Consider the following 25,421-nt stretch of genomic DNA (forward strand, 5'->3'; position numbering starts at 1 on the left):
CTCAGACACCACGGTGATGGGGTATGTGCAAGGACCTAGAGAAGAATACTTCAGGACAGAGACTGCTTATGGGCCTAATCCTACAATGTGCTAAACGTCCCTGACTCTCATTTTTTGTCCTTTACCTAGGTAGGTACATATATTTTTCCCTCCAGCCCACCACTGTAGTATCTGAATGCCTTAGACACATTAATGGATTTACTCTCAGAGCACCCCGGTGAAGTAGGGAACCGTTACTCGAGCCAGTGGGTCCTCAGTATCTTGAAGGATCAGGCCCTAAATGCAGCCAGGACTAAGGCTTTGTCTACACTAGCACTTTTGTCGGTCATGGGTGTGAAAAAACTCCCCCAATGAGCATAAATTTCACCAACAAAAGTGTCGCTGTGGACAGCGCTATATCGGTGGGAGCCGCTCTCATGCGAACATAGCTGCCGCCGCTCCTTGGGGCTGGTTTAATTATGCTGGTAGGAGAGCTCTCTCCTGCCGGCTTAGAGCGGTTACACAGGAAACCTTACAGCGGTGCAGCTGCAGCGGTACAACTGTGTCACTGTGAAGTCCATGGTGCAGACATAGCCTAAGTCAAAGGCCAACTAGGTGAACTGATTTTGGAGGGTTTTATGCATTTCTCTCTTCAAATATTTATTTTGCTCCTCCTCTCCTTTTCTTGGCATTGCCAAGTATACCGGATATCACGTATACTCAGAAGTTGAGTCCAAGGGCTAATGGCTGACCTTGAAAAGACATATGCAAACACCATTTTAGATCCTAAGACAAAATGCTAAATAGTCAGCTACTGCATAGTGGATTTAGAGGAACTCTTTGGAATATTAAATATAAAACTCATAACACTAAAAACATTTAAAAATGCAGTTCAGTCACACATGACCTGTATACTATTCCGGAATGACTAGATTCACAAACAAAAGCCTTCTACTGATTATGACTATTAAGACTAAACTACATTTTGTAAATAATGCATGTTGTAGTTATGCCAATTAACTATACAGCTGTACCAGAGCACACAAGGCATGGACAATATATCTCAGAGAATGTGCACTACTAGGAAAAATTATGGAAACAAGTTATACTTCAAAAAGAAAAACAAAATGATCCAACACATGCTAAAACATTTAGAGTATATTGCCTGGCAAGAAAACAATATGTATTATGCCCTGAATTATGTAAAGTCCTGAAAAACAAGGCAGGAATCTAAGTATGTTGTTGCGAAAGTCAAAAGACTAAAAAATGTGACTGAGATGGACTCTGTATGTCCAGAATAACACCAGCATTCTTCAAGGTATTTCCAGGGCACAGACAAGTCAACAAGACAAAACATAAGGATCACTCACAAAATATTTGTATATTTCCATATGTATGTGTTTAATAAGCAATTATCTTCACTATTTCCCTTGTCAAAGCAGACCAAACAACAGTGTTTAAACACTATATTCTGTTAATCTAGTTTGGTGTAGCACATGGAAGCATTTCTCTGTTTTTCCCCCCAGTGCTATATTTTTTCTATAATATGGTATACTAGAATTAACTGAAGTCTTTGAGAAACTAGCAAAGGCAGAGAGTCTGCCTTCGCTGTTAGAAAGCCTTAGGACCAAATATAATTGGGAAAAAAAGCACATTTCAAGAGCAGTTTAATGTATACAATGAGGGTGTAGGTGAATAGGTTTTATTTTAAAGAAACAGTCTTTATTTAAAGTACTTTGCTCTGTGGATCTTATAAACATTACCATATTTTTTCACAAATGTAAAATATATTATAGCTGTTTAGATTTAAAAGGCAATTCCCACTGGGGTGATAAATATTTTAAAGAAAATATTAACCTACAAGAAAAGGGCAGCTCCGTGAGAACTAGTTTTTAAACATTCAGTTGTCAGTCCATCTCCTTTTGGCCCAAGCTGACATTTTTCACTCAGCCTTCCTTTAATGGCAATAAGGCTACTCCGCAAGCCGTGGCGATTACAGATACTGTAACGGGCTGCTCCTCATGCTAACACCCCAAGAGTGCAGTTATCAATAATCACAACTGTGCATTAAAATAAAATTTACATATTTCAAAATATTGTTAATAGACTTCCCTATCTTAAAATGGCTTCCATTAACAGGACTTTGAATTATTTCAGCTGTGTGTTGATTAGGTTTAAGCAATTCACCACTTCAAGAGTGCAGCTCACAAACAACACAACCCATCAAGGGGTAGCGATAGTCGATAGGATTCATAGTGCAAATGAAAATCAGAATTGCACTAATTATTTGACATTTCAAAAACATAAATGAACAAGACAAGTTTCTTATACTGTACATGCAATAAGATAGAGTGAGCATACGAAAATGAGGCTGGGACATTCTACACAGTTAGCTGATGTTCCAGACTTGAATCTGTTCAAAGATAGGACTCAGTAAATAAAATGTTGCAAAGCAATGTTGTTATAGCACTTGAACTATGCTCTCAAGCTTTGTATTTCTGTTTCCCAGTCTCACTAATCACACAAATATGCTGAAACAAAACAGAAAGCTCATGTTAGAAAACTAACATCTATGAGTAAAAGACTGAAGTTTCACACATTTATTCAATAATGCAATTCTGAGGGGAAAAAAGTGCATCACACATTTCCACGTTATTAATCACTAATTTAATGAGTTGATTTATATAGAATAATTTTAAGGTCTGTTTTTTTTTATCAAAATGTTAATTCCCCCATATACCACCTGATCCTTGCCAAGAGACTTGCGCCACCCAGAGAACAAGACTCAGGAATGGGCAGGAACTCAAGGGCAGTTCATTCTTTATTCCAGATTGTCCTTTTGTTGTTAATTGTGAAAAAACCTGGGAAGATGAGAAACCCTCCACTACAGCTGTTCCATTCTTTCCCATCTAGTCAATAAGGAGCATGTAAGGCTCCTTTCTCCAGAGCTAAGCAGAAGATCCATGTTGGTCTGACTAATGAGAGTTGAATGGCTGCTCTCCTGCTAACGTTTTCCCCTGGTCACTATATCACTAACAAAGTGATCAGGCTTGTACATGAAAGTACAGTTGAAGTAGGAAAAAAAAACTGAATTATCCTATTTCCTCCTCCCTAGTTTTGAAAGAGTAAAAAGCATTAAGAAAAACATTACTTACATTCAAATCTCGAAAGTATTCATTATAATCAAGGGCATAGCCCACAACAAACTTGTCCGGCACTTCAAATCCAACAACTGAAAAGGACCATAATTCATCATTTTGTTAGACTTCATGTACCAATATTTATTTAATTAAAAAAAAAGCACGGTCATTTTAGCATATATATTTTTAAAAACCCAAATGTCCTTATTTGTTCTCCTCCAGCATCCTCAGTTTCTAAACTATTTTACAAATCTAATTTACTTTTCACTATCTAGTCCATTAACTTCATTCATTTCACTCATTTTAGAAATAAAAACAGACTAGTTAATTTCATTTTCTGGTTTTCATGCAGTAGCACAATGCTGCAATGTATAGCTTACAAATGTTTGCTCCAAATAAAAATCTATTTGTACTGAAATTCATGAATGCATTTCTACTAATTTAAGTTTTATTTTAAGTTTCATACACAAAAGTTACTTACTCTATAGTAACCATGGTCCTTCAAGGTGTGCTGGCCACATGGATTCCACTTCTGGTGCACATGCACCCTGTGCAGACAAGATCAGATTTTTTTTGAATAGCAGACTCTGCTGAGGCTATGCCTGTATCCCCGCACCCAAGGGCACAAAAGGCAGAGTGGGTCAAACCATCCTCAGTTCCTTCGCCAGGACAGAATGCAGGTAATTACAGGATTCCATTGTGGTGGGGAAGAAGGGTGGGTCATGGAATACATGAAGTCAATACATCTCAAAGAACCACAGTTACTGTACGGTGAGTAACCGTTTTTTCCTCCTCAGGCAACAGTCCACGTGGCAGTCCACTTCTTGTGACTCTCAAGCAGTGCCATGGTAAATAGGAAATGGGTGCGTGAATTGCATCTGAATACAGACTACTAGGCAACGCTGCCAAAGTGGGCATCGGATCTTGATGCCTTCACTTTGTAAAACCATAGACTTTTCCTGCACTACTTCCTACAAGGATCTCAAGAGTGTCTGCCATTCAGCGCAGAAATTCCTGGAACATCTTATGGTTGTCAGGCTGTGAAGAAGTAATGGGCACTACTGCCTTGTCTGGTAAGGACAAGGAGATAGCTGAGGTTCTTCATTGTCATGGTCCTGCTGCTGACAGCGTGAGACACCTGTGCCTTTGCACAGCCCTAGGGGATCTTGTAGCGGAGGGAGACGTAGCCTTAGAGAGAGCAGTAGAAGTTGGCTTTCTTGTTGCTTGTGCCCCAAGGGGCCCATGCAGAACCAGGAATGACCCTGGTAAGAGCGAAGGGCAAGGGGCTACAGGGGTGGGCACCATGGAGAATGCTCTTCCCTAGATCCCCTAGGTTTGTGTGTGTAATAATAGGCCCTAGATGCCCTGTCTGACAAATAGGGATCATACGAACAGGACCATGGTAGGAGGGCAGAGGACGCCTCCCTGCTGTGCTCAGAAGCTGAGCAAGTGAGTACTTCTAGATGTGGGGCTGCTTTAACAAGGTTCCCAGGGTGAGCTATGGGCTCTGCTCTTGCCAGGATCGAGAAAGTGCTCGGTACTGTAATGGCACTAGCGGTCAGCACCGCAAAAGGCACTTGCACCACTGAAGACGTAGTGGTGATTCAGGCTGAGCAGTCAGTCAGATCACTTGCTACCAAAACTGGCTTCAGTGTTCAGGTCAGTACTGAGAAGAGCTGTACCGCAGTCATCAGCACGGGAGTCGTAGGTGCTGAGGCTGTCAGCACCAGGTGCATTGAGGTCAGTGCTGGGCGAAGTACAGAGCTCTGCTTGAGATGGTACTCTTGCTTGGTGACTGGTCTCTGTGATGGATGTCAGAGGGATCCCTTCTGGGCCATAACCTATCCTTTGAGGAAGCAGGCTGAGGTGATCTCCGCCTCCTTCTACGAGGTCCCTCTGAAGGGGACCTAGATCTGTGCTCTCTAGAGGAACCATGTTCTTCCCTACCCCTCTCAGATGACTTAGCTACTTTGTTGGTCATGGCTGACACTTTCTTAGATCAGTGAGATCTAAGATCTGCAAGATGAAAGCTGTTCAGACCCAGCAGGGCCTTTTTTCTCCAGATACAAGGAGATTGTTCTAACCCAAGGCAAGAGACTTGCCTTTTGTGTTCTTTTATGGAAAAAATGGCAGATAATACACAATATACCAGATAAACCCCTCCCTGAGGCACAAAGACGCCCCAGGTGTCCATCCTTCAGAGGAATAGCTGCATCGCAAAAGGGGCACGTTTTGAAGTTGTGCTAGATCCCTGTACTTGATAAATCCCTAACTCAAAGAAGATTTTTTGTTGCTTTGTTTGTCTTATAGTCCACAGGTATCAAATACTAGTACTAACTCCACTAAACTGTCACTACCCTGTCTATATTAATATGGTCATTATTTATAAAATAAGTCAGGTTTTAGGTTGCACAGTATTCAAGAAAAGCAGAACCTATCTAGGGGTCTGGCTTATGGCTACAGGCACCAGGCAAGAACTGAGGGATGGTTGGACCCACTCTGCCCTATCCCAACAGACACTACCGGCCAAAATAATCCAAACTTGTGTGCATCGGGCACGTGTGCATCAGAAGTAATATCTATATGGACAATCACTGGAAGAACCACCTGTATTTTGGACATACCTACTACACAATGTCCCTTTAACATAAAAAGTGTGTCAAAATAAGGTACATCCTGCCAATGTGTAGTGTAATGCACTAAATAATTCAGAGTACATTGCCCAAGAATCATCAGAAAAAAGTGAACAGGAGACAAACATTCCGAATATTCTTACAGTTTGACTATAACATTTCTATATACTTTGATAATGTGTTTCTTGGTTAATTTTAAAATATTTATTGATGATTGGCAGAAAGGGGTCACTTACAGTCAGGCCGATATCCCACACTTCGAGAAGTTCTTTTTACCAACAAGCTGTCAATTAAAACCAGTAGAAAATTGAAATATGGAAATCAGCAGCTACAAGGTGTTCAAAAAAACTAGATAGAGAATTAATTACTAAAAACCAAGCCAGTCTTGGACTTCACTGACACTGAATGGATGTAACTGAAGGCAGAATTTCATCTATTAAATATATCCTGCATTTTCATCTCCTAGCAATCAATCACATTGATCGGATCAAGACTTCTGGTTGAATCACAAACAGTTGACAATCTAGCTAAAAGGACAAGAGTCAAACATGCGCCTGAGGCAGAGTGTAGAAAAGTCAGCCAGGAGTTATGGTAAAATTCAGTTCTGAAAAGTGATTCTGTAAACTGGCATAATGAGGCTCCATGTTCATTCTGTCTAAGAAACCTCAGGTACAATGCTCTGTTCACAAGAAAAGAGAGAGCTTTTCTAGTTATCACACCTGCAAATTCAGCCTGTGAGCTGAGAGCCAAACTGGATTCCTTCCTTCTTATGTACCATCACCAGTAAATAGAAGTTCTGCAGGCCAAACTGCATCCACCTTTACAACAGTATGTCTTCAACAAGTTTGCACAGGTGCTCCTGATTATCCCTGTAAGTGGAATTTAATAAACATTCTTGTTGATGAGGCACACCGAGGCATGGAATCCAGCTCCCTCTTGCTCAGCTGTGGTGATTCTGCAGAGCTAACAGTATTGTCACTAAAGTCAGCAGATGTAACCGAATCCAAATAGAAGCAGATTTGCCAAGACAAGATAGTGCCATTTTTACTGTCACTTTTCAGAACAAAACTGCACTTTCCAGGAAGCGGAGAGAAAGGAGAACAGAGTGAGTGTTCTCAGACTTTTTGCCCATCACCATATATTGCGGTACTATTTCAGTGACTCAGGGTAGTCCCTGGACGCTCCTACACCCACATAAAGGGCCATTGTGGTGTCTGGTGTTTAGCTGCAATTGTTTGGGGAAGGCTTGTGGGGAGAAAAGAAGAGAGGAAAGTCCCGTGTCTGATGGATGAACACTGGAGACAGCTCAAGCTGATTATGTACTCAAAAGTGTCACCTACTTAAGGGACGAGGCTCTCTCAGAAGAAGATGGAAGAAGAGGCCCTGCTAAGCCCCACTGCCTGGTATCATGATGCCTTTTGTCCTTTCTCTCAGGGATACTTGCCCTCTGGTCAACTTTTCACAAGCCTCTCTGTATTCCCCTATACACCTTTTCCTACCTGCAAGTCAGCCACATCCCTTAAGGGTGGAAGAGGATCTGCCATTGCCTATCAACATAACACTAAATCCCTTTGTATCTCTGAACCCAGCATTCAGCTGAGTTTCTGAAAACTTGTCAGCTTTCAGACTTTGTTGACATTTGAGGTTTATGGAAGTTTTGGCAGGATGACTTAATTTTTGAGGGCTGTTACCAATTTGGGATTTGACCAAGGAACCTCAAATCCAACTTGAGATGTGTTGGAATCTCTGCACAACATCTGCATCACACAGCAATGCAAAACACACAAACAGGCAAGTGTTTACAGGTATAAAATGTAAAACATCTTCACCTTTATGCCAGCTCTGGTATTTGCATATTTATGGCTTCGATCTTTTGACAAATTTTCAGTATTACAAAAAGCTTTTTTCTCTTTTTTCAGAGTTACATGATGTGACCAGAATGTAGTGTACTATTACACTATATGTATATGACGTAAAATGTAATGGCAGGGCCCATAGGGGCCTTCTTAAAAGGGCTTAATAGGCACACTCTTCAAACTCCTCAATGTGTTGTCATGACCTCAGAGATAACAAACCAATAAGAAGTCTGTAACCATCTCACCCTCGACATGTCACTCCAAGATTACCAGCAAAAGGGGCTACCTGAGACTCATCTAACTGCCTGACTAGATGCCACCTCCACCCCCTAGTTATCTATAATTCCTATCAGTCAATATACCTTTATTGTGAAATGCATATAAGATTCAGTTTGACAATGAAAGAGAACAAGCGATCTGAAATGTAAAAACCATTAGGCTTGACAGCTACTTTGTTAGTAACATTAAATTATCGTCAGTTTTGGTTGTTTAGTCATAAGTTTTTTAAACAAAATAAGTCTTAAAAATATTCTGACTAAAAATTTAAAAATCCTAAAAAGTAAAACCCAGCAGATGATATGGCCAGATTATTCTCGGTCATTTGATTGTTATAGCCGAATTACACACAGCTACTGCAGGCTAATGGCAATTTAAAAAATTGCTAACCAGGGTTCCAATTTTGCAATCAGATCCATGTGCACAGGTTTGCATCCAATAATATTAAAAAACCCCTTAAGATTAATGAGAAAGCCCAGAGCAGAAACATTAGGAGGCTTTTAAAAAAAATCCTAGGGTAATCAAGATGAAATGCATGCCCAACACACACATCCAGTCCGTACATCCTTCTTCATTACTAAATCTCTTAAGCAGTAGGAATACAAATGATAGAAAAGTGCTCCTCTCAATCTAAATAAATGCACCTTTTCACAATGAACAGACCCTATACTAGAGAAAGTGAGACCATGTACAATACCATGAAAGGTGTTTTCACCTTTGTGTCATGGGGAAAAATAAATTCCCTTCAAATATAAAAGCATTCTATAATCCTATTTCGCTATTTTTATAGTTCTTAAAAAAGTAATACATAATGCAAGCAGCCATAATCACAACTCACCTGACTACTTTCACCATCTTTGGATTGTACGGCTTCAGCAGAGACAGCAATGTTTTCATGGTTTTACCAGTGTCAATTATATCCTGATGATAAAAAAGCCACGTCAGAAAACTATATAAAAGTTGTTAAAGTAGCACTTCCAGATTCTAATCAAAGAGCCCCTGTCAGACTGAGTTGCGCTGACATGAAAATAAATTGTGAAGTGGATATCAGGCTTTTCCTGCACATAAACAAATATAGGTGTTATTCCCTACTGCACTGTTGTGGCCATCCTTTATGTGTAATAGTTAATTTCTATCAGCAATAACCATCTATTTCTATCATATTAATAACCATTGCAATGAAAGTGTTATCACTGAAGCATCGGAATCACTCTCCACTTCCTAATTTGGGTTGGATTAACACAAAGCCACAAAGTTCCTCCTAGAGGAACATTCTTCTATCTGGTCTGAAGTCTGGTGTACATAAAGAAGTAGGTGGCACTGAAAGGCAAAACTAATTGCTGCATCTTATCTTTATATAGCTTCCCCCTAAAAACCCCCAACCTACCTCAGGATTATGCCAGGTTGTATTTAACTGGCGCTTCAAATCATGGATATTAACACAAGTCTGAGCAAGGGCCATGGGTGTGCACACTAAATAGATCAATGCATGTACAAAGGTAACCAGGCCTAACTACCATGTCAGTAGCTTTTAAAGTCGAGAGAGAAATCAGCTACATCACTGACCTGCCAGTGTTTGACCCTGTGGTTACATGTGGCAGATCTCAATTTTCTAGAGTCTTTTTTGCCAGCCACAGGAGGCACCATATGAAAAATCAAGGTACTATCATACATAAGGAGATAAGTTATAGTAAAGTTATTTTTTTTGTTTGATTGATTGACAAGCAGAATGGTGATTTGTAACGGGGTTTGTATTTTATAAGAATCTGCCATGTAGAAGATATATGTCACTGAACAGATGAGAAACTAATTTATTTAGCTGCCTGGTACTCAAAAGACATAAATTAATTAATCTGAAATGGGACCCATATAGAATTCAATATACTTGCCCTTCAGAAGTAAAATCCACTTCAAAAGAGACAATGATCACATATGTGACTGAAATGTTTGTGTGGAACAACAAGTAGGGAAGTAAAAATTGATGTACACATACTTTGGCAATGCGTGCACTAAAACAGAATATATAAATGACAGACTAGATCAGCCTTCTTGGATCAAAGCAGGATCCTGTGTAAAAACCCAGGATTCCAAGATTGGAACTTTGGTCTGACAAAAGGAAGTTCTCACTCCCTTGTGCCCTAAAAGGATCAGTTTCAGGAAATGGCTCTTAAATGACAATCATCGTTTATTTAAGTGAAAAGAAGTTAATATGATTTTAGGTCTTAAAACACTGTTTGTGTACATAGGAAGTTGTTTACTTGTTTATTGCCACTGCTTCTCTATCCTAAGGTTAAAAAATAAGGCCCTACTTAATTTGCAATACTGCGGAAATTGCGGATCCCATAATATTAAGCTTCCACCGCAATTTTGCCAGCTGTCCGGGGCTGACAGTGGGAGCCCTGGTTGTCAGCCCTGAGCGGCTGGCAGTCCCGCTGTTAGCCTTGTGCATTAATGACTGTAATATAGTTGCAGCAAAATATCTGATTATCAAAAAAAAATAGCAGGCATAACATAATACTTGAATGTTTATATTGTTCCAGCAAATTTTTCTCAAACAAATAGGTCTTCTTTGGCTTTTCCAAATTCCTGCAATTAATAAAAGGTCCTTGATTACTTTTCTGCGATTTTCCATGTCTTGTCTGCAACTCAGCTGCAATTATTTGATAATCGTCCCACAGTGCAAGTAGGACCTTAGTTATAAACCTTGTTCAAGAACATTATCTGCAAATAAATCAATATTTGTTCCTGGGGGCATTCTGCACCAAAAAATTAAAAATTCTGCGCACAGTACTTTAAAATTCTGCAAATTTTATTTGTCAAAATAACACTACATAATAAACCAGTTTCAATTATTTTGGTAATTTATTTCAAAATACCTGTCAGCAAGTATGTCTGTAACAATACAGAAACATACAAAAATTCCCCCAGGAGGAGAGTGTTAGAAAAACCCTTACAATAACCCAGTTCCTGTTTCTCTATCCTACCCCCTCCCCTGCCCCGAGCCAGACACCCAATACCCCTCCTCCCCAGAGCCCGGCTGCAGCCCTTCCCCTCCCCCCGAGCCCAGCCACGGGTTCCCCCTAGCGCAGATACCCACATCCCCTCCCGCCCCAGAGCCCAGCTGCGGGGCCTCCCCAGGCCCAGATACCCACTCTCTTCCATCCCAGAGCCCAACCAAGACATCCACCCCTCCAGGGATCCAGAGGGAGAAACAGCCTGATATGCAGTCCCAGGTTTGCATGGAGTTTCCTGTGCGCCGTGCTGTCCTTCCCTCAGGGCATGCTGGGAACGGCAGCGGTGTCAGAAACCCTTCAGCTCCCTGCCCCTCCCCCTGGCAGTATCTTCTATGTGTGAGCTGGGCTCTGTTGGGTCCAGCAGCACCCAGAGGCGGCCAGCAGCACCGCAACCCATTTCTGTAGGGGAAAGGAAATTCTGTGCGCACATTAATTTCTGCAAAATTCTGCATTGCGCAGTGGCGCAGAATTCCCCCAGCAGTAAATATTGACTGGATAGAACAAGCCTCCGTCCATCAATGAAAGGAGGTATCAATATAAGAACGGATTTATCTTAACAGCTAGGAAGTCAGATTAAATTATATTCTGCATATTAATGTCCAGTGGTGCATGATGCGCAGTAGGTGAGACTCTTTATGCAACAAAAGTTTATTTTTTATTTTTAGTATAAAAATGATGCGTGGAAACATCAGGCACTGTTGAGTGCTTTATATATTTTCAGATATTCCTAATAAGAATATTTTATCTATAACTATTGCAGTTTAAATTCTTGTCTGTGCATTAACAAAGTGACAGAGATCCTTAATTTCACTTTGTTCAAGTTCCTTTAGTATATAAACCAGTATGATTAAATAGGATCCCAGCAAATTGAAAGTAACAATAGACATGGACATTCTCTCCCTGCAGCTAAGTAAGATGAGATGGGGCCAACCTGCGAATTCAGATCCGGACTTCACACACTCCTAACTTTGAGGGTATGTGGGTCAGCTCATTATGAAAATTAGGGGCCATTTGCAAAATTCAGGCCTAGATTCAGGTTTCACAGCTCGATGAAATATAGAGGTGTTCACATTCAGGACAATCTCCTGTTAAAATGTTATCACAAATCACACATTACAGAAATCAAAGTGAAACATAATACTTACTTCTACAATCAAGACGTTCTAGTGTGTGTGGGGGGAAATAAAAAAAAATCCATGAATGTTTAGTTAGCGATTATGTTGATTTCATTTCTGTTAAATTACTTATATTATCAATGCAGTGAAATATGCTTATGTCACCATTTACATAATTTCACATTCTCAATAGCTGAAAACTGTAGAAAAAAATCTGTAATATTATTACACCCAATTCAAAGATATTATGCAACACTGCAAATTCTATTTAGTTAACATTTCTGAAGTGCTGGCAAGAAGATTCTCATTGATAACTGTCTATTGACACATGCAGAATACTAACTGGTCTGTAGAATTCTTAGACTTTGAAAAACAGCATTATAAGTATGCAAAGTTAGATCAAAATATAAGAACCTACACATTTTTGCGCGCTTTTAATGAAATATTCATCATTAAAATGGCATCACACTTTTCAAGGGTTTAGGATTCTGGCATTAATATCTCCTCTATTTTGAAACTTTGCATGCATTTTCATTTACAACACACACATGCCTTGACGACTGATTTGGTTATATGTCTAGTTCAGGGGTCGGCAACCTGCTGCACGCGTGCCAAACATGGCACGCAAGCCGATTGAGCAGCACGCAGCCGCCTGCCGCAGTCCTGGCCCCGAGCCCCCCTCAGCTCCCACCGCTCTCCCCTGCGGGGGCAGGAGGCAGAAGGTTGGTTCTGCAGCAACCAAGCTTCCCTCTCCCCCGCTTCTTCCCCCAGAGTGGTGCTTTCCTGCCCCGCCCCCTCTCCTTCCCTGCGCCAATCAGCCGATGGCCCTAGCGAGGGGGAGGAGGGAAGAGCAGCAGCCTGCAGGCAGCTCCCTAGAGGGGACAGAGAGAGGTAGGGACGGGGCCTTGGGGAAGGGGGTGGAACAGGGCACATCCCTTCCAGCCCCCTGCCCTGAGCGGCTCAGGGCAGGGGGCAGGGAGCATCCCTACAAGCCGAGCACCCCAACCCTCTGCCCTGACCCCCCACACTGTCTTCTGTCCTACACCCCCCACACCCCCAAGCCCTCTGCCCTGCACCCCCCACACACTCACCCTTCTGCCCTGCAGCCCCTCAGCCCTCTGCACTGACCCTTGAACCCCACCTCACACACAGCCTTCTGCCCTGCACCCTCCACACCCCCAAGCCCTCTGCCCTGCACCCCCCCCACACTCAGCTTTCTGCTCTGCAGCCCCTCAGCCCTCTGCCCTGACCCTTGAACCCCCCCTCACACTCCAAGCCTTCTGCCCTGCACCCCCCCATACACTCAGCCTTCTGCACTTGACCCTTGAACCCCTCTCACACACAGCCTTCTGCCCTGCACCCCCCACACCCCCAGCCTTCTGCCCTGAACCCCCACACCCCCAGCCTTCTGCCCTGACCCCCCCACACTGTCTTCTGTCCTACACCTCCCATACCCCCAAGCCCTCTGCCCTCCACCTCCCACACACTCAGCTTTCTGCCCTGCCGCCCCGCAGCCCTCTGCCCTGACCCTTGAACCCCCCCTCACACTCAGCCTTCTGCCCTGCACCCCCACATCCCCAGCCTTCTGCCCTGCACCCCCCCACACACTCTGCCTTCTGCACTGACCCTTGAACCCCCCCCACACAGCCTTCTGCCCGGCACCCCCCACACCCCCAGCCTTCTGCCCTGCACCCCCACACACTCAGCTTTCTGCCCTGCAGCCCCCATGCCCCCCAGCCCTCTGCCCTGACCCTTGAACCCCCGCCCACAGCCTTCTGCCCTGCACCTCCCAAATCCCCCAGCTCTCTGCCCTGAACCTCGCCCACCCCAACACATACCCAGCCTTCTGCTCTGCATCGCCACAGCCCCATCCCTCTGCCCTGACCCCCCCCACATACCCAGCCCTCTGTCCTGCACTCCCCCCACCCCTGACCCTTGACCCCCCCCCCCCACACACACCCAGCCTTCTGCCCTGACCCCTGAAACCTCCCCATCCAGGTCTAAGGTCCCGGCCGCAGGCCCTGCTCAGCCCGCTGCCGGCCTAGGTGAACAGAACCCCAGGCTGGCAGCGAGCTGAGCAGGCTGGCAGCGTAAGATCAGCATTTTAATTTAATTTTAAATGACACTTCTTAAACATTTTGAAAACCTTGTTTATTTTACATACAATAGTTTAGTTATATAATACAGACTTATAGAAAGAGACCTTATAAAAATGTTAAAATGTATTACCGGTACACGAAACCTTAAATTAGAGTGAATAAATGAAGACTCGGCACAGCACTTCTGAAAGGTTGCCGACCCCTGGTCTAGTTGTAGGGGAAAAAATGTGTTTTGACACTCAGAATATTTTAACCTTTTTGGCATTCCACTAATTTGCCAGTTCATTTTTAAATATGAAATTTTGTAGATGATTAAATCCATACACCTTCTGGGTACTAAAAAACACTTTAAAAGACTGCTATTGCAAACATGGAATAACTGCTTTATAAATGCAAAGTTATGGAACTGTTGTGACAACAATAATGCTAACGCCTCATGATTTCACAACTAGATATTGCATATTGTCATGGTAACAGCTTCACAATAGGTAGTGCACAGTATCCTGCTATGGAGTATACCATGAAGAGGATACTAGTTTTAATCCAGCTACAGTATCAGACAGAGTCTGTGTTGATGTAAAATTAATTAATTAAATTAATTATGTAATTAATATGGAGATATAGCTATCTCACAGAGCTGGAAGGAACCTTGAAAGGTCATTGAGTCCAGTCTCCTGCCTTCACAGCAGGACTAAGTACCATCCCTGACAGATTTTGCCCCAGATCCCTACATGGCCCCCTCAAGGATTAAACTCACAACTCTGGGTTTAGCAGGCCAATGCTCAAACCACTGAGCTATCCCTGGAAAACTGCTAGGCAAGACTCTCTGTCAAAGCCAGAAAATACAGAACTAACTGCCCTTGCAACAAGCCATAATACAAAGCAATTATACAGTGGTAACCTTTGGAATGCCATTACCTTAAGTTAGATCATTAGACTAGTACTATATGAACATAGCTTTATTTTTAAGACTTATCTATCTTGAACAATTTAGTTAGAAAAATGATGCAGAGTAGCTTAAATAGGTGTTATTTACTTCTTTTGTTTCACACTAAAAGACATACCTTTCCAGTCAAGGTTGAGAGGTCATCCCCACCAATTACTTTTATCTCTCCAGTTGACTCCTCGTTCTAGTTAAAAAGGGGAAAAAACAAAGTATTAGTGTGATTAGAAGTAATTAAAATAGCTAAACATCTAATTGACTATCCAAAGTTGCAAGAGATGGTATTATCCAGTGAATATTATCACACAGAACTATAGCACTTTCAGAGAGAGCATCTATGAGCATCTCTCCACTAACTAGAGAATTACAAGTCACTCTGACATTTAAATTAACGTTTCTGATCAAACAGAATATATAAAGTAATAGAAATGGACCCACGGCTTTGTCACTCAAGGTTATGGCTTTATGGTAAGTATGAGTGAAGGTAGGTGAATGTGTGTGTTGTGCTAGGAGAGTTGCGTGGATGGTGAATGAAAGATGTGGGCTATGGTGACAAACTGTGTGTTTGGGGTTATCATGTAGGGTGGTTGTGTTAGTTTGTCTCTCGGGGGTTGTACTGGGAGAGTGATGTGAGTGGCAAATGAGGGCTGTGTTTGTCTGAAGTTATTGTGTATGCTGGTTGTGGTGTTGTGTGGATGTTTGTGTTGATTTGTGTCTGTGGGACTGTGCTTAGTGATTTGTGTTCATTTGTATGGATGGCAATTGGGCACAAGGGTGTGGCAGTTGGGCCAGGTAATCCATCATCTGTGCAAGCTCCCTCATATAACTAATTAAATGGTTGCATGCAAATAAGCTGTAAGAGTAAGGTGATTGGTTGAGTTACCTCTGGTATCACAATGGTCTAGGACTCTGATACCTGCCTTACTGTAGCTGTACGGTGTGTGGGTGTGATTTGTAAAGTCAAAATACTGTATCTGATAACTTAAAAGTTGGACAATAACAGATCACAAAACCCAGTGATGATTCAACCTGGTGATATTCTGAACAAAAAGAGCTCTCAGACATGCTTGTAGCTACTTCCATCACTTCACATCGACTCAGATATTTTAGGCTGTGGAGCGACAGGGTGACATTCCTAGCACCTTCTTATATAGATGTCTAGCAGGAGAATTCATGTGAACCTATGAACATGCATTGTCCATCACACTATAAAATAGGGATTCACGTGGTCAGGTAGGGGTTAAACTGAGTACACCAAAATAAATGAGAAAAAGTACTTTAATTCCTAAGTTGCATTCTGCCACAAAGGTCTGATGATTTATATTTTAAATGGCAAGACTTTATCTGTAAAGTATTATTCTTAAAGACTAAAGAATTCAAGTTGGTAACCAGGCCAAACCACAAGGGTGGAGACTAGGTATCAAACAATAATACAACCACAAGTAGTTACAGTGTTTAACATCAGAGCCTAGCAATGAAAGCTCCAATAGGAGTTTTGCTTTCTGTAATGAGGCAGAGTGGCCTCATTCCAGCACAGAGGGGGTTAACTCACTCTGTTGGGCTCAGCTAACTCCACCCTTTCCATCTGACAAGAAGTGCAGGGGCGGGGCAGGTCATATAAGAGCAGGGCCCTGCCTGCAGCTCAGTTGGAGCCCGACATTCTTCTGAACTGCCAGCGGAACCCACAACTGGCTGTAGCGGGTGACGAACCTCTGCAGCCAGCTTGGAGGGAAGGCAAACCACTGCCCCAGGAGACTGAGAAACCCAACGAGGGAGCGGAGACCTGGCCGCCTGACAAGGAGACTGGGAACCATGCCCCAGCAGCTGTGGAACATCCCCACCAGACACTGGTGGGAAGTAGCCGAAGGAAAAGAGATACTGGTCCGGCTGTGTTGCTGGGAGGGCCTGGGCTGGGACCTGGCCATCAAAGGGGGCGCCCTGGGCTCTGAGATGCAGCAATGTTACACTTTCATTGAAACAGTTAATATATTGTTAATAGTGATTTAACCGTAACACTGGCTATTGCCATACTAATAAATTACTGAAACAAAATGCCATACAACTGAACCTCAAACTACAAAAAGAACATACAACCCAACATGAAAACTGGCAGGTGCTCAAGAATGAACTTTGAATTTCATTTTAGGCATCCAACTGACTTTGATCACCTTCAGTTTTCCAGCAGCCAGCATTAAGTATGTGTTATTCCCATTACCGTGCAGACTACAAAACAGACTTGCCATCATAACCCATCACTGGGGGGAGGAGGGAGAGGATGGATAAGGGAACTGAAATAGTAAACATGGACTTCCCTTTTTACTTTAGTTTTTCAATAGCTTAAAGAGTTCTTACTTACAATTCATCCATCAAAAGAGTATTTGAAAGGTGTAAACCCAAAGGAGGGAAAGTAATTATTTAGGGGACGCACAATGGGTTATATAACTAGAAGTACTGGGATGAAGTTAAGAATGGAGATTATTTGAAAAACTTTCTGACACTAAGATCTGTTAGGCTCTGGAATATTCTCCACAAAAATATTGAAAGTTCAATAGCTGGGGATGTGAGAAATGTGACTGGATGATCTAATAGAATCATCCATCTCTAATTTTTAGGATACAGCCTCAAGCCAAGTAAGAACAGGAATCAGGGCTTTGGAGCGGAGCCTGGAGCTGGAGCGCAGAGCTGCTCCAGAGCAGTGGAGCTGCAGATTTCAAATTGGCAGTACTGGTACCTATAGTTTCAGACTATAAACCAATTTCCAGTCTTCTCCAGTGTTAAGAACTTTGTTATTTAATAATTAAACAAAGAGTTTTCATTTCACATAAGGACACTATTTGTGACATTAGTAGTAGCCAGGGCCCAGTGATGGACACTGAATCAGTTTCAATATTGATTTAACATTCAGAAGAGATTTACTCTTTTAAGACTGTCCCCAGACTCCACTCCTGCCATTGCCAAATGATAGCAGTATTTTACATGATGGAGGTCACTAGCTAATGGCTCAGAAATAACTTTAACTTAATTTTAAACAATGTAAAGTACATGTGCTGTAAAATACTTATCAAGAAGTGTTTTTCAGAACAATGCACTAAGCAGATTGCATTCAGTTTTAAAGCCATTTTAATCTCCAAGATGAAACTCTGACAGTTTTCCTGAAACACTGACTAGTGGTAACGGTAACACCCCTCCCGCCTTTCCTCCCTCCCCCCGAAACATCTAGTGTTTTTGGCTCTTCTTCATGACTATGCAACTTTTTTTTAATTTCTAAATTTAGATAAAGAAGGTTTATGGGAAGTGACTTTTGCCAGCGCAGCACAAAATAAACAGTCCGTTAAAAAGGAAGAGTTCTTATTTTGTTCATAAATGCTGTCTTTCCATCCCAGGATGGCATGCCAGCTCATTCTGGAAGCATTCATTTGTAAAAACTGTGAAAGCAGAAGTTGCAAGTGAAGTTTAATTGCGATCACATTATGTTCTTTCTATTCCAACATTCAGTAGCTGTATATTTCTATACACTGAAACAGTCAATGAGACATATAAGAAAGTTATCTCACAATTCCAGAATAGTTATACAAGGTTCAGCTGTCTCGCCTAGCTAATCATGGCATTTCTGATTCCTTTTTTCCAGATTATAAAATCTGTATAATGAGGAAGGCTGTGTGATCTAATAATTGTATCCAATGCCTCGGTGTCAAGGGACCAGGGTTCAACCCGCAACTCTGCACTAGTTTGTTATGCGACCATGGGGAAGTTAGAGAGCCACATGCCTCAGTTTCCCCATCAAAATATGGATAGTATTTATTCATTTTTGTATTTGAAATCACTGGAAAAAAGCACTCTAAGTCCTGAGTAGTGGCAGCATTAATAACAGAAAGTCTAGTCAAGCAGTTCCATGGATGTCTGTGTTAGGACAATCTTCTCCAGTCCACAGTGTTTTAATCTAAAGACCCTAGCACTGGATACTAATCACCATCTTACAGTGCCTGCAGAAGTAAAATGCTAGTAAATTTTGTATTAATCCTGTGCATCAGTGACCAGACTTCCGCACTGATACAGAGCAGGACATCATTTTTGTATGGTTGCCTGATAACTCCCACCCCTGTCCCCACCCCATTCCACAAAGAACCAACACCCCAAGAAAGCATTCTGTTTAGAAAGCTTCCCATCCAGGATATTCTCTGTACTTCTCTTCCTTTATTCTTTATTACTAAGAAAATCTGCATAAAAATAAGATCTTTATTTATTTAAAATTCCTCTTGATGCTTTCCCCCTCTTAATGTCAAAGGACTGATATAGCAGAGGACTAAAATTCTGGAGTGGAATAAGCAGAAGGAGCAGAGATACTAAAGAAATTGATGTAAATATGTCTAATAAACTAGGAAAGTGAAATACAGAGAACACACTACATAAAACCAACCCTCTTTCAACAGAAGTTTTCCCAAGTGGTGTTACTGACTCTCACTTTTTCAACTGCAATCTTGTTTTTTAAACAAACCACAGAAATGAACTGAAAATGTCCCTTGGACTAAGTGTAAAATATATAGGGTTTTGTTGGGTTTTTTTGCTCAGAAGAGCTGAGAATCATTATTTCTTCTTATTTTATATGTCCTTCTGTAACTCCGTCAATTCAAGGAAATTAATCATCATAGGCCGAGTGTGTGTGTACAGTCCTGTTGGTGGCGGTGGGAGAGCTAAAATCTTTCAATGGGCACTGGGAGAAAAGCCTATAAAAGCAGCTTGTACACTACTTCATTCATTAAGGGGCAGGGTGATAAGGAGGCACATCCCCCACTTTCCCCAACCATGCCTCTCCTTTGCTTCACTGGCTGTAGCAGTCCACCATGTCTCATGTTCAGTGAGCGCAAATGCCCTGCCTAATGTCCTGGCAGCCCCCTGCATGTGTGCACAAGGTGGAGGAGGGGGGCAGTGTGCTCTCTCACCCAACTATACAACCGCATGGAGCAAATCCAGAATCAAGCACTTATATCTGGCTTTTTTTTAAATGAGGTTTTAACGGACAATACCACATCAGTGTACAAGTTCATAAAGTCCTTCCAGTGTCAGAACTCCTAATGTTGCAGTTTAATCTCTGGTTTCATGGTCTAATCAAATGAATGACAAAGTTATGTTTTCAATTTAATAAGCTACATGGATTTTTTTCTTCTTGTTTACTGGAATGGACTCTCATCCATGATAAATAGTTTGGACTACTAATTGGTTTGTTGGACACAGAGCTAACAGAAAAACCTCCTGAAATAATTTATTTTTAAAATGATTTTCGGAGTTTCATCATTTTATGATTTTATTTCCACACTAATTGCAGTGGAGTCAACCCAAAAAAGCACTTTTTAAATTTATTTTGAAGAAACAAAACCAGCCTTTTGCTAAGTCAGAAAACATCTAGCATTTGTGGATGTAGACTCCTTCCTTAGACCTATGTAGTTTAGTTTTATGCTTTCTAAGGTTTAAACATAACCTTGTGCAGTGCTGCGGTCTCCATTTTCTTTTAAACTTAAATGCTTAAATGTCAATAGAAAAACAGTCTTTAAAAAAACAATAATCATCTACAGCTGGTCTCTACAGGGTAGAATGCCCTTCACCAGCAATTGATTGCAAATTAAGCCTTATGAGCCTAACGTTTTTCCAAAGCTAAAAATGCTACTAGGTTTAGTTCTATTGGTTGATTCGGGTAACTAAAAGATGGGTAGGTAATGTTGTGGCTTTCAGTATATTCAGTGCAAATCAATGGATATCAGATGTAAATATTTTTGTATTTTTCTAATGTTCCCTATCCAGTCAGTAGAGTCCTAGCCATATAAAACTTTCCGTAAACGATGCCATAACTTGAGGAAAGATTATGTTATAACCACGGCTCTGGATTTTGGATAGCAGCAGGGTGGGGGAGAAGGAAGTTGGATAGCTGGGTGTTACATAAGGAGTCACTTAGCTCTGGAAGATTTTCGCAAGCTGGTGTGTTGGAGACAAGGGGGTTGTACATAATGGAACATATTTTGTAGCAAGATATGTGAACAAGTAGTCACATGACCTCATTTTTTAAAACTTTCCTCCACCTTCCTTCCTATTTCCCCACTGTCACCATGTTGCAATATGTTTAAAGAGACTGAATCCGTAGCTTTAAACACACACAATACCTAACACGTTTAGGCAATAATAATAGATTTAAAACCACCTTTGTTTAATAACTTCAAGTTAATCAATTTTATACAAAGTCATGCTGTGTCAGCAGATATACTTACACAATAGCTCTTCAACCTGATGAAGTCCACAGTCATAGGGATAGATTTGTCACTGTTTCTATTCAGTGCTTTGATATAATCCAGTAAATCAGCAAAAAACTTATAGCCACCCTTCAGTACACAGAGGGCTACAATATGATGCTCCCCCATGCTCTTCATAATGTCTCGTGCCAATCTTTCTGTCCTGTAGAAAGAAAAAAGTTACTACTACTCTTCTGTTTGTTTTTTAACTACAGCAGCAGCATTTGGTATTGGCGCCAACAGGGGAAATACACACACACCAAATTGGAAAACATCTTCCTTGCTCAAGGTAATACTTGCATACCGCTTCACAGCCGATTTTACTGTTTACTGGTCAGCAAGGCTTTTCTCACTTTTCAAGGTTAATGTAACAATAACACTGCCAAACTTCCTCAATTTCATAGGTTACCATAGCCAAAGCTAATCTTAATCAATTACTGGATGGCTGCCAGAGATGTGAAGCAGACACTGTTTTGTTTTGTTTTTTAAGTAAGATAGGTTTGGTTTCTCAGACACAGAGCAGTATAAACTTATTTCCTAATACACCTAGCAGATACAGCAAGTCCTAGACAAATCAGGAAAGATCAAGATATTTCTCAGATTTTAAATTAGTTCTTTATAGCCAGGTTAAAACACTAGAGAGAAAAACTTTACATTAACTCCAAAAGCAAGGACAATACAAAGAAACCAGATCACATAAATGATACCTTCTTTGAAAAATTACTGCTAAAAGTAATGTAATCTTCATTCCTAATTTGTCTTCTAATTTGTTTTGGAAAGTGCTCTGTATATTTACAGCACACCATCTAGCAACACACTTCCTAGGAAAAGATTATAAATTCAGCACTTCATTTAATAAAATATTACTCAAACAACATGTATTTTATCTGGATTTTATTTCATATTGGAAGCCCATCAGTAGTTAATGTTAATGCTGGAGACAGATATAAAAAAAAATCCAGTCAAGTCATTGAGAATTCAAAACCACAATGCATACTGTAGGTGCATCCCTATCTTCACTTCAGTCTTTTAAATCAGAAAGATCTTTTCAGAACTACAAAACTACTTATTTAAAGATGGGAATGGGAAATAGATAACAATGCAGTACTCACTGAAACAAAATGCTTCATAATTATACTACCCCCTTCTCTGATCAGATGCAAGATACAAACTTCATGAGCTTGCCATGGATTTCAGGAAGTACAGAAATGAAGAACTAGTATTTTGCATTTCACAGCAAGGAGGAGAATGGAGGATGTTAAGTCTGCCTACAATACTAACTTGACAAAAGATCTGAGACAACAAATGTCTTCAATAACTTACGTTCATGACGTTAGATTTATCTTCTGATGAAATTCAGGAGGCTATAACACTTCCAATTTTCAGTTTAAACTAATGTGATAAACATAATGTGCCTTTTACTTAAGGCCCTAGAACTGCAAAGGGCCCTAGAACTATTCTGAAAGAGGTCATGTACTATATATATTGTATAGGTTCTCTTGATAGCTATGCTGTAGTTTTGAAACAGACGACAATAGCAAATGTGCCAATTCCGAGGGTCTGCCATAAGAAAGTAATTTAAATATTTCTTAGTGTTTGCACGTCTCTCTAGAAAGGAACATGTAGGTCCCAGTTAAAGGTCTTACATGTGGTCCTGCACTTACACCATCTCCACCACCAGAAATCAAGAGAGCTACAATTCTCTTAACAGGTTATGACTGTTAAGAATAGAAACATTTTAAAAACTATGATTTTCACTTAATCAATTGCTGTAGTGTATTATCTGAAGTCAAACTAACCTGTCCATAATAAGCCCGTGAGGAATATAGACTTTTTCCAAATCATCTACATAATGTTTAGGTATGCAGAACAAGTCCAGGTCATAACCCTTTTCATCATCACCAATCTAATAAAAGAAATATAGAAGATGAGATTGGGTACAATGCATAAATCCTTGCAGAAAAAAAACATGATCTAGAACTATTCAGGCACTACAATGATCTGGATAATTTTATCCTTCCCTCACCAAAAAGACACCAATATATTGAACACAATGCAATGTATAGGTTAGTAGTTATCATCTATGGTGCGTAAGAGTCTCCTCAAATACTGCATGAGTAGTTACTTAATAAAACATCAAACATGGGGAGACATTTATTTAAAATTCTAGCAAAGTTCTCTGGATCAGAGACTAGGAAATGAAACTATACCGCAATTTGGGTCTTAATTCCCTACAAACCCAAAATCATACCTTTTTGAAAAAAAAATTTTCATTTCTAACAAGTTCAGTATTTCAACTATATAAGCAACAGATCAAGCACTCTTTATAACATGGGCGGCTTCCAAATCCGTACATTACCAAGTCACACCAAATACAAGACTCAACTTCTAATATACACAAATCAGCTTTACGAATATGACTAGTTATGCTTACACAGAGAAAAAGTTTGACAAGTTTCTAAGGTTCTGCAGGTTCTCAGCGTCTCTCAGGATCAGACCCTAAAGCCCCAATTTAACAAACTGTTTTGCACAGGCAAACTGTTGTATGGTATTGATTAGGATTTGGGATTAGTATATGTATATCATTAGACCAGACATTGCATTTAGGTTCAGGATATATCCTTATATATCCATCAAGATCTGGGCTTTCATGCATCTTGATGTTAATAAAGTACAGTTTATTATCGCCTCATTTTTGTTTTCACAGTTTAACACCATTATATGTAAAGCATAGGTAGGAGCCTACTGAGAAAACTGAATCCTATTGCTGGTAATTCAACAGTGTATGCATTTGCAGGGTCCATCTTCAGTACTGTTATTCCTATGGAATACCCAATATCTTTTCAATGCCAGATCAAGCTGCAAGTTTTTGCTGTGCTATCATTTAAGGATCATTTCACGCAGGAATTTGTATTAGTACAGCTTATAAACTACTAGAATTTTGTATGACTAACCTGTACACCAGACTCAAGATTTAGTTACTGGATTACAGATCTCTGGAAACATTAGTGAGCCTATCAAGTAGTGAGATAGCTCTCTGAAAACCTACAGACTTTTCCTAGGTTTCAACCCTTGAATTATATTTAACAACTTATTTGACAACCCCCTTTTTTTTGTATTCAGAGAAAGAATGGGTCATTCCTACAATTTTAGGATGTGGATTCTTACTGAGATAGCAAATTATGTACAGTTGTGGGGGAGGAGTGGTCACAACCCCTACGGTTAAGCAGAATTTTAAAGCATGGAACAAAATACAAGCCGCAAAAGTACTTTAGTCATCCACGGACACCAGTGGTTGTCGTTTTTTAAGAATCTGTAATATCCTGAGCAGAAATACATTCCAAACAGACAAGATACTGCTAGAGCCCCTTCAAAATAAAGTTATTCTTTTCTAACTATATTATATCATTGTAAGTAGCACACCACCCTCCAGCATATTATACCAATATATGTTAGTTTCCATATTACAAACAGAGTAATTACACCCGAAATTATTTCACTGTATAATTTGGGAAGGAAAGCAGAGTCTGACTATCCTCAGGAGGTTACTCTCCCGTGTGCTTTTTTTAAGGTCTCTAGGAAAACACTTGTCTGTAATGGAAAACAGGGCATTCCTCATGTCAGTGCAGGTTACCGCCACCGCGGGGACCCTTTCCCCCCACAGCCCCCCCCTATCTCCGGGGTCCCCCCCACAGACACTCTCCATCTCCGGGGTCCCTTTCCCCCCAGCGGCCCCAGAGTATCACCCCCACAATCTCCGGGGCCCCTTTTCCACCCCAGAGCCCCCGGGCCCCATTCCCCCCAGGGGCCTCCCAATCTCCGGGCCCCTTTCCCGCCCCAGCTCCCGGGCCCTTCCCACGGCTCCGGGGAGGCACTGGGCAGCCGCCTCGCCTCGCCCCGCCCCGCCCGGTGGCCGCGGTCCTGCCGCACTCACCACGATGTAGGGGCTGGAGGCCGCCATTGAGCTCGGCTCTGCTGCGCCAGCTGCGTGGGGCCGGGGCCGGGGCCGGGGCGGGCCGCGTCGCTCCAGGGAGGGGCCCCGGCGCCGCTTCCCGCCTCCTTCCTCCGCCGGGGGCCAAAGGAGGGGC

At 41.4% G+C, this 25,421-nt stretch overlaps 1 protein-coding gene across 1 annotated transcript; it reads right to left on the reverse strand.

Moving 5' to 3' along the window:
- Positions 1-1,359: 1,359 nt before the first annotated feature.
- Positions 1,360-25,421, reverse strand: HPRT1 (hypoxanthine phosphoribosyltransferase 1). The gene is made up of 9 exons (XM_039488083.1): positions 25,268-25,421; positions 23,133-23,239; positions 21,313-21,496; positions 15,177-15,242; positions 12,044-12,061; positions 8,723-8,805; positions 5,989-6,035; positions 3,135-3,211; positions 1,360-2,510 (listed from the first exon to the last, which is right to left on the reverse strand). The coding sequence occupies exons 1-9, from the start codon at positions 25,292-25,294 to the stop codon at positions 2,463-2,465; spliced, it is 657 nt and encodes a 218-aa protein (XP_039344017.1). The 5' UTR covers positions 25,295-25,421; the 3' UTR covers positions 1,360-2,462.

Source organism: Mauremys reevesii, linkage group 9, assembly GCF_016161935.1.
Source record: "Mauremys reevesii isolate NIE-2019 linkage group 9, ASM1616193v1, whole genome shotgun sequence".
Classification (NCBI taxonomy): Eukaryota; Metazoa; Chordata; order Testudines; family Geoemydidae; genus Mauremys; species Mauremys reevesii.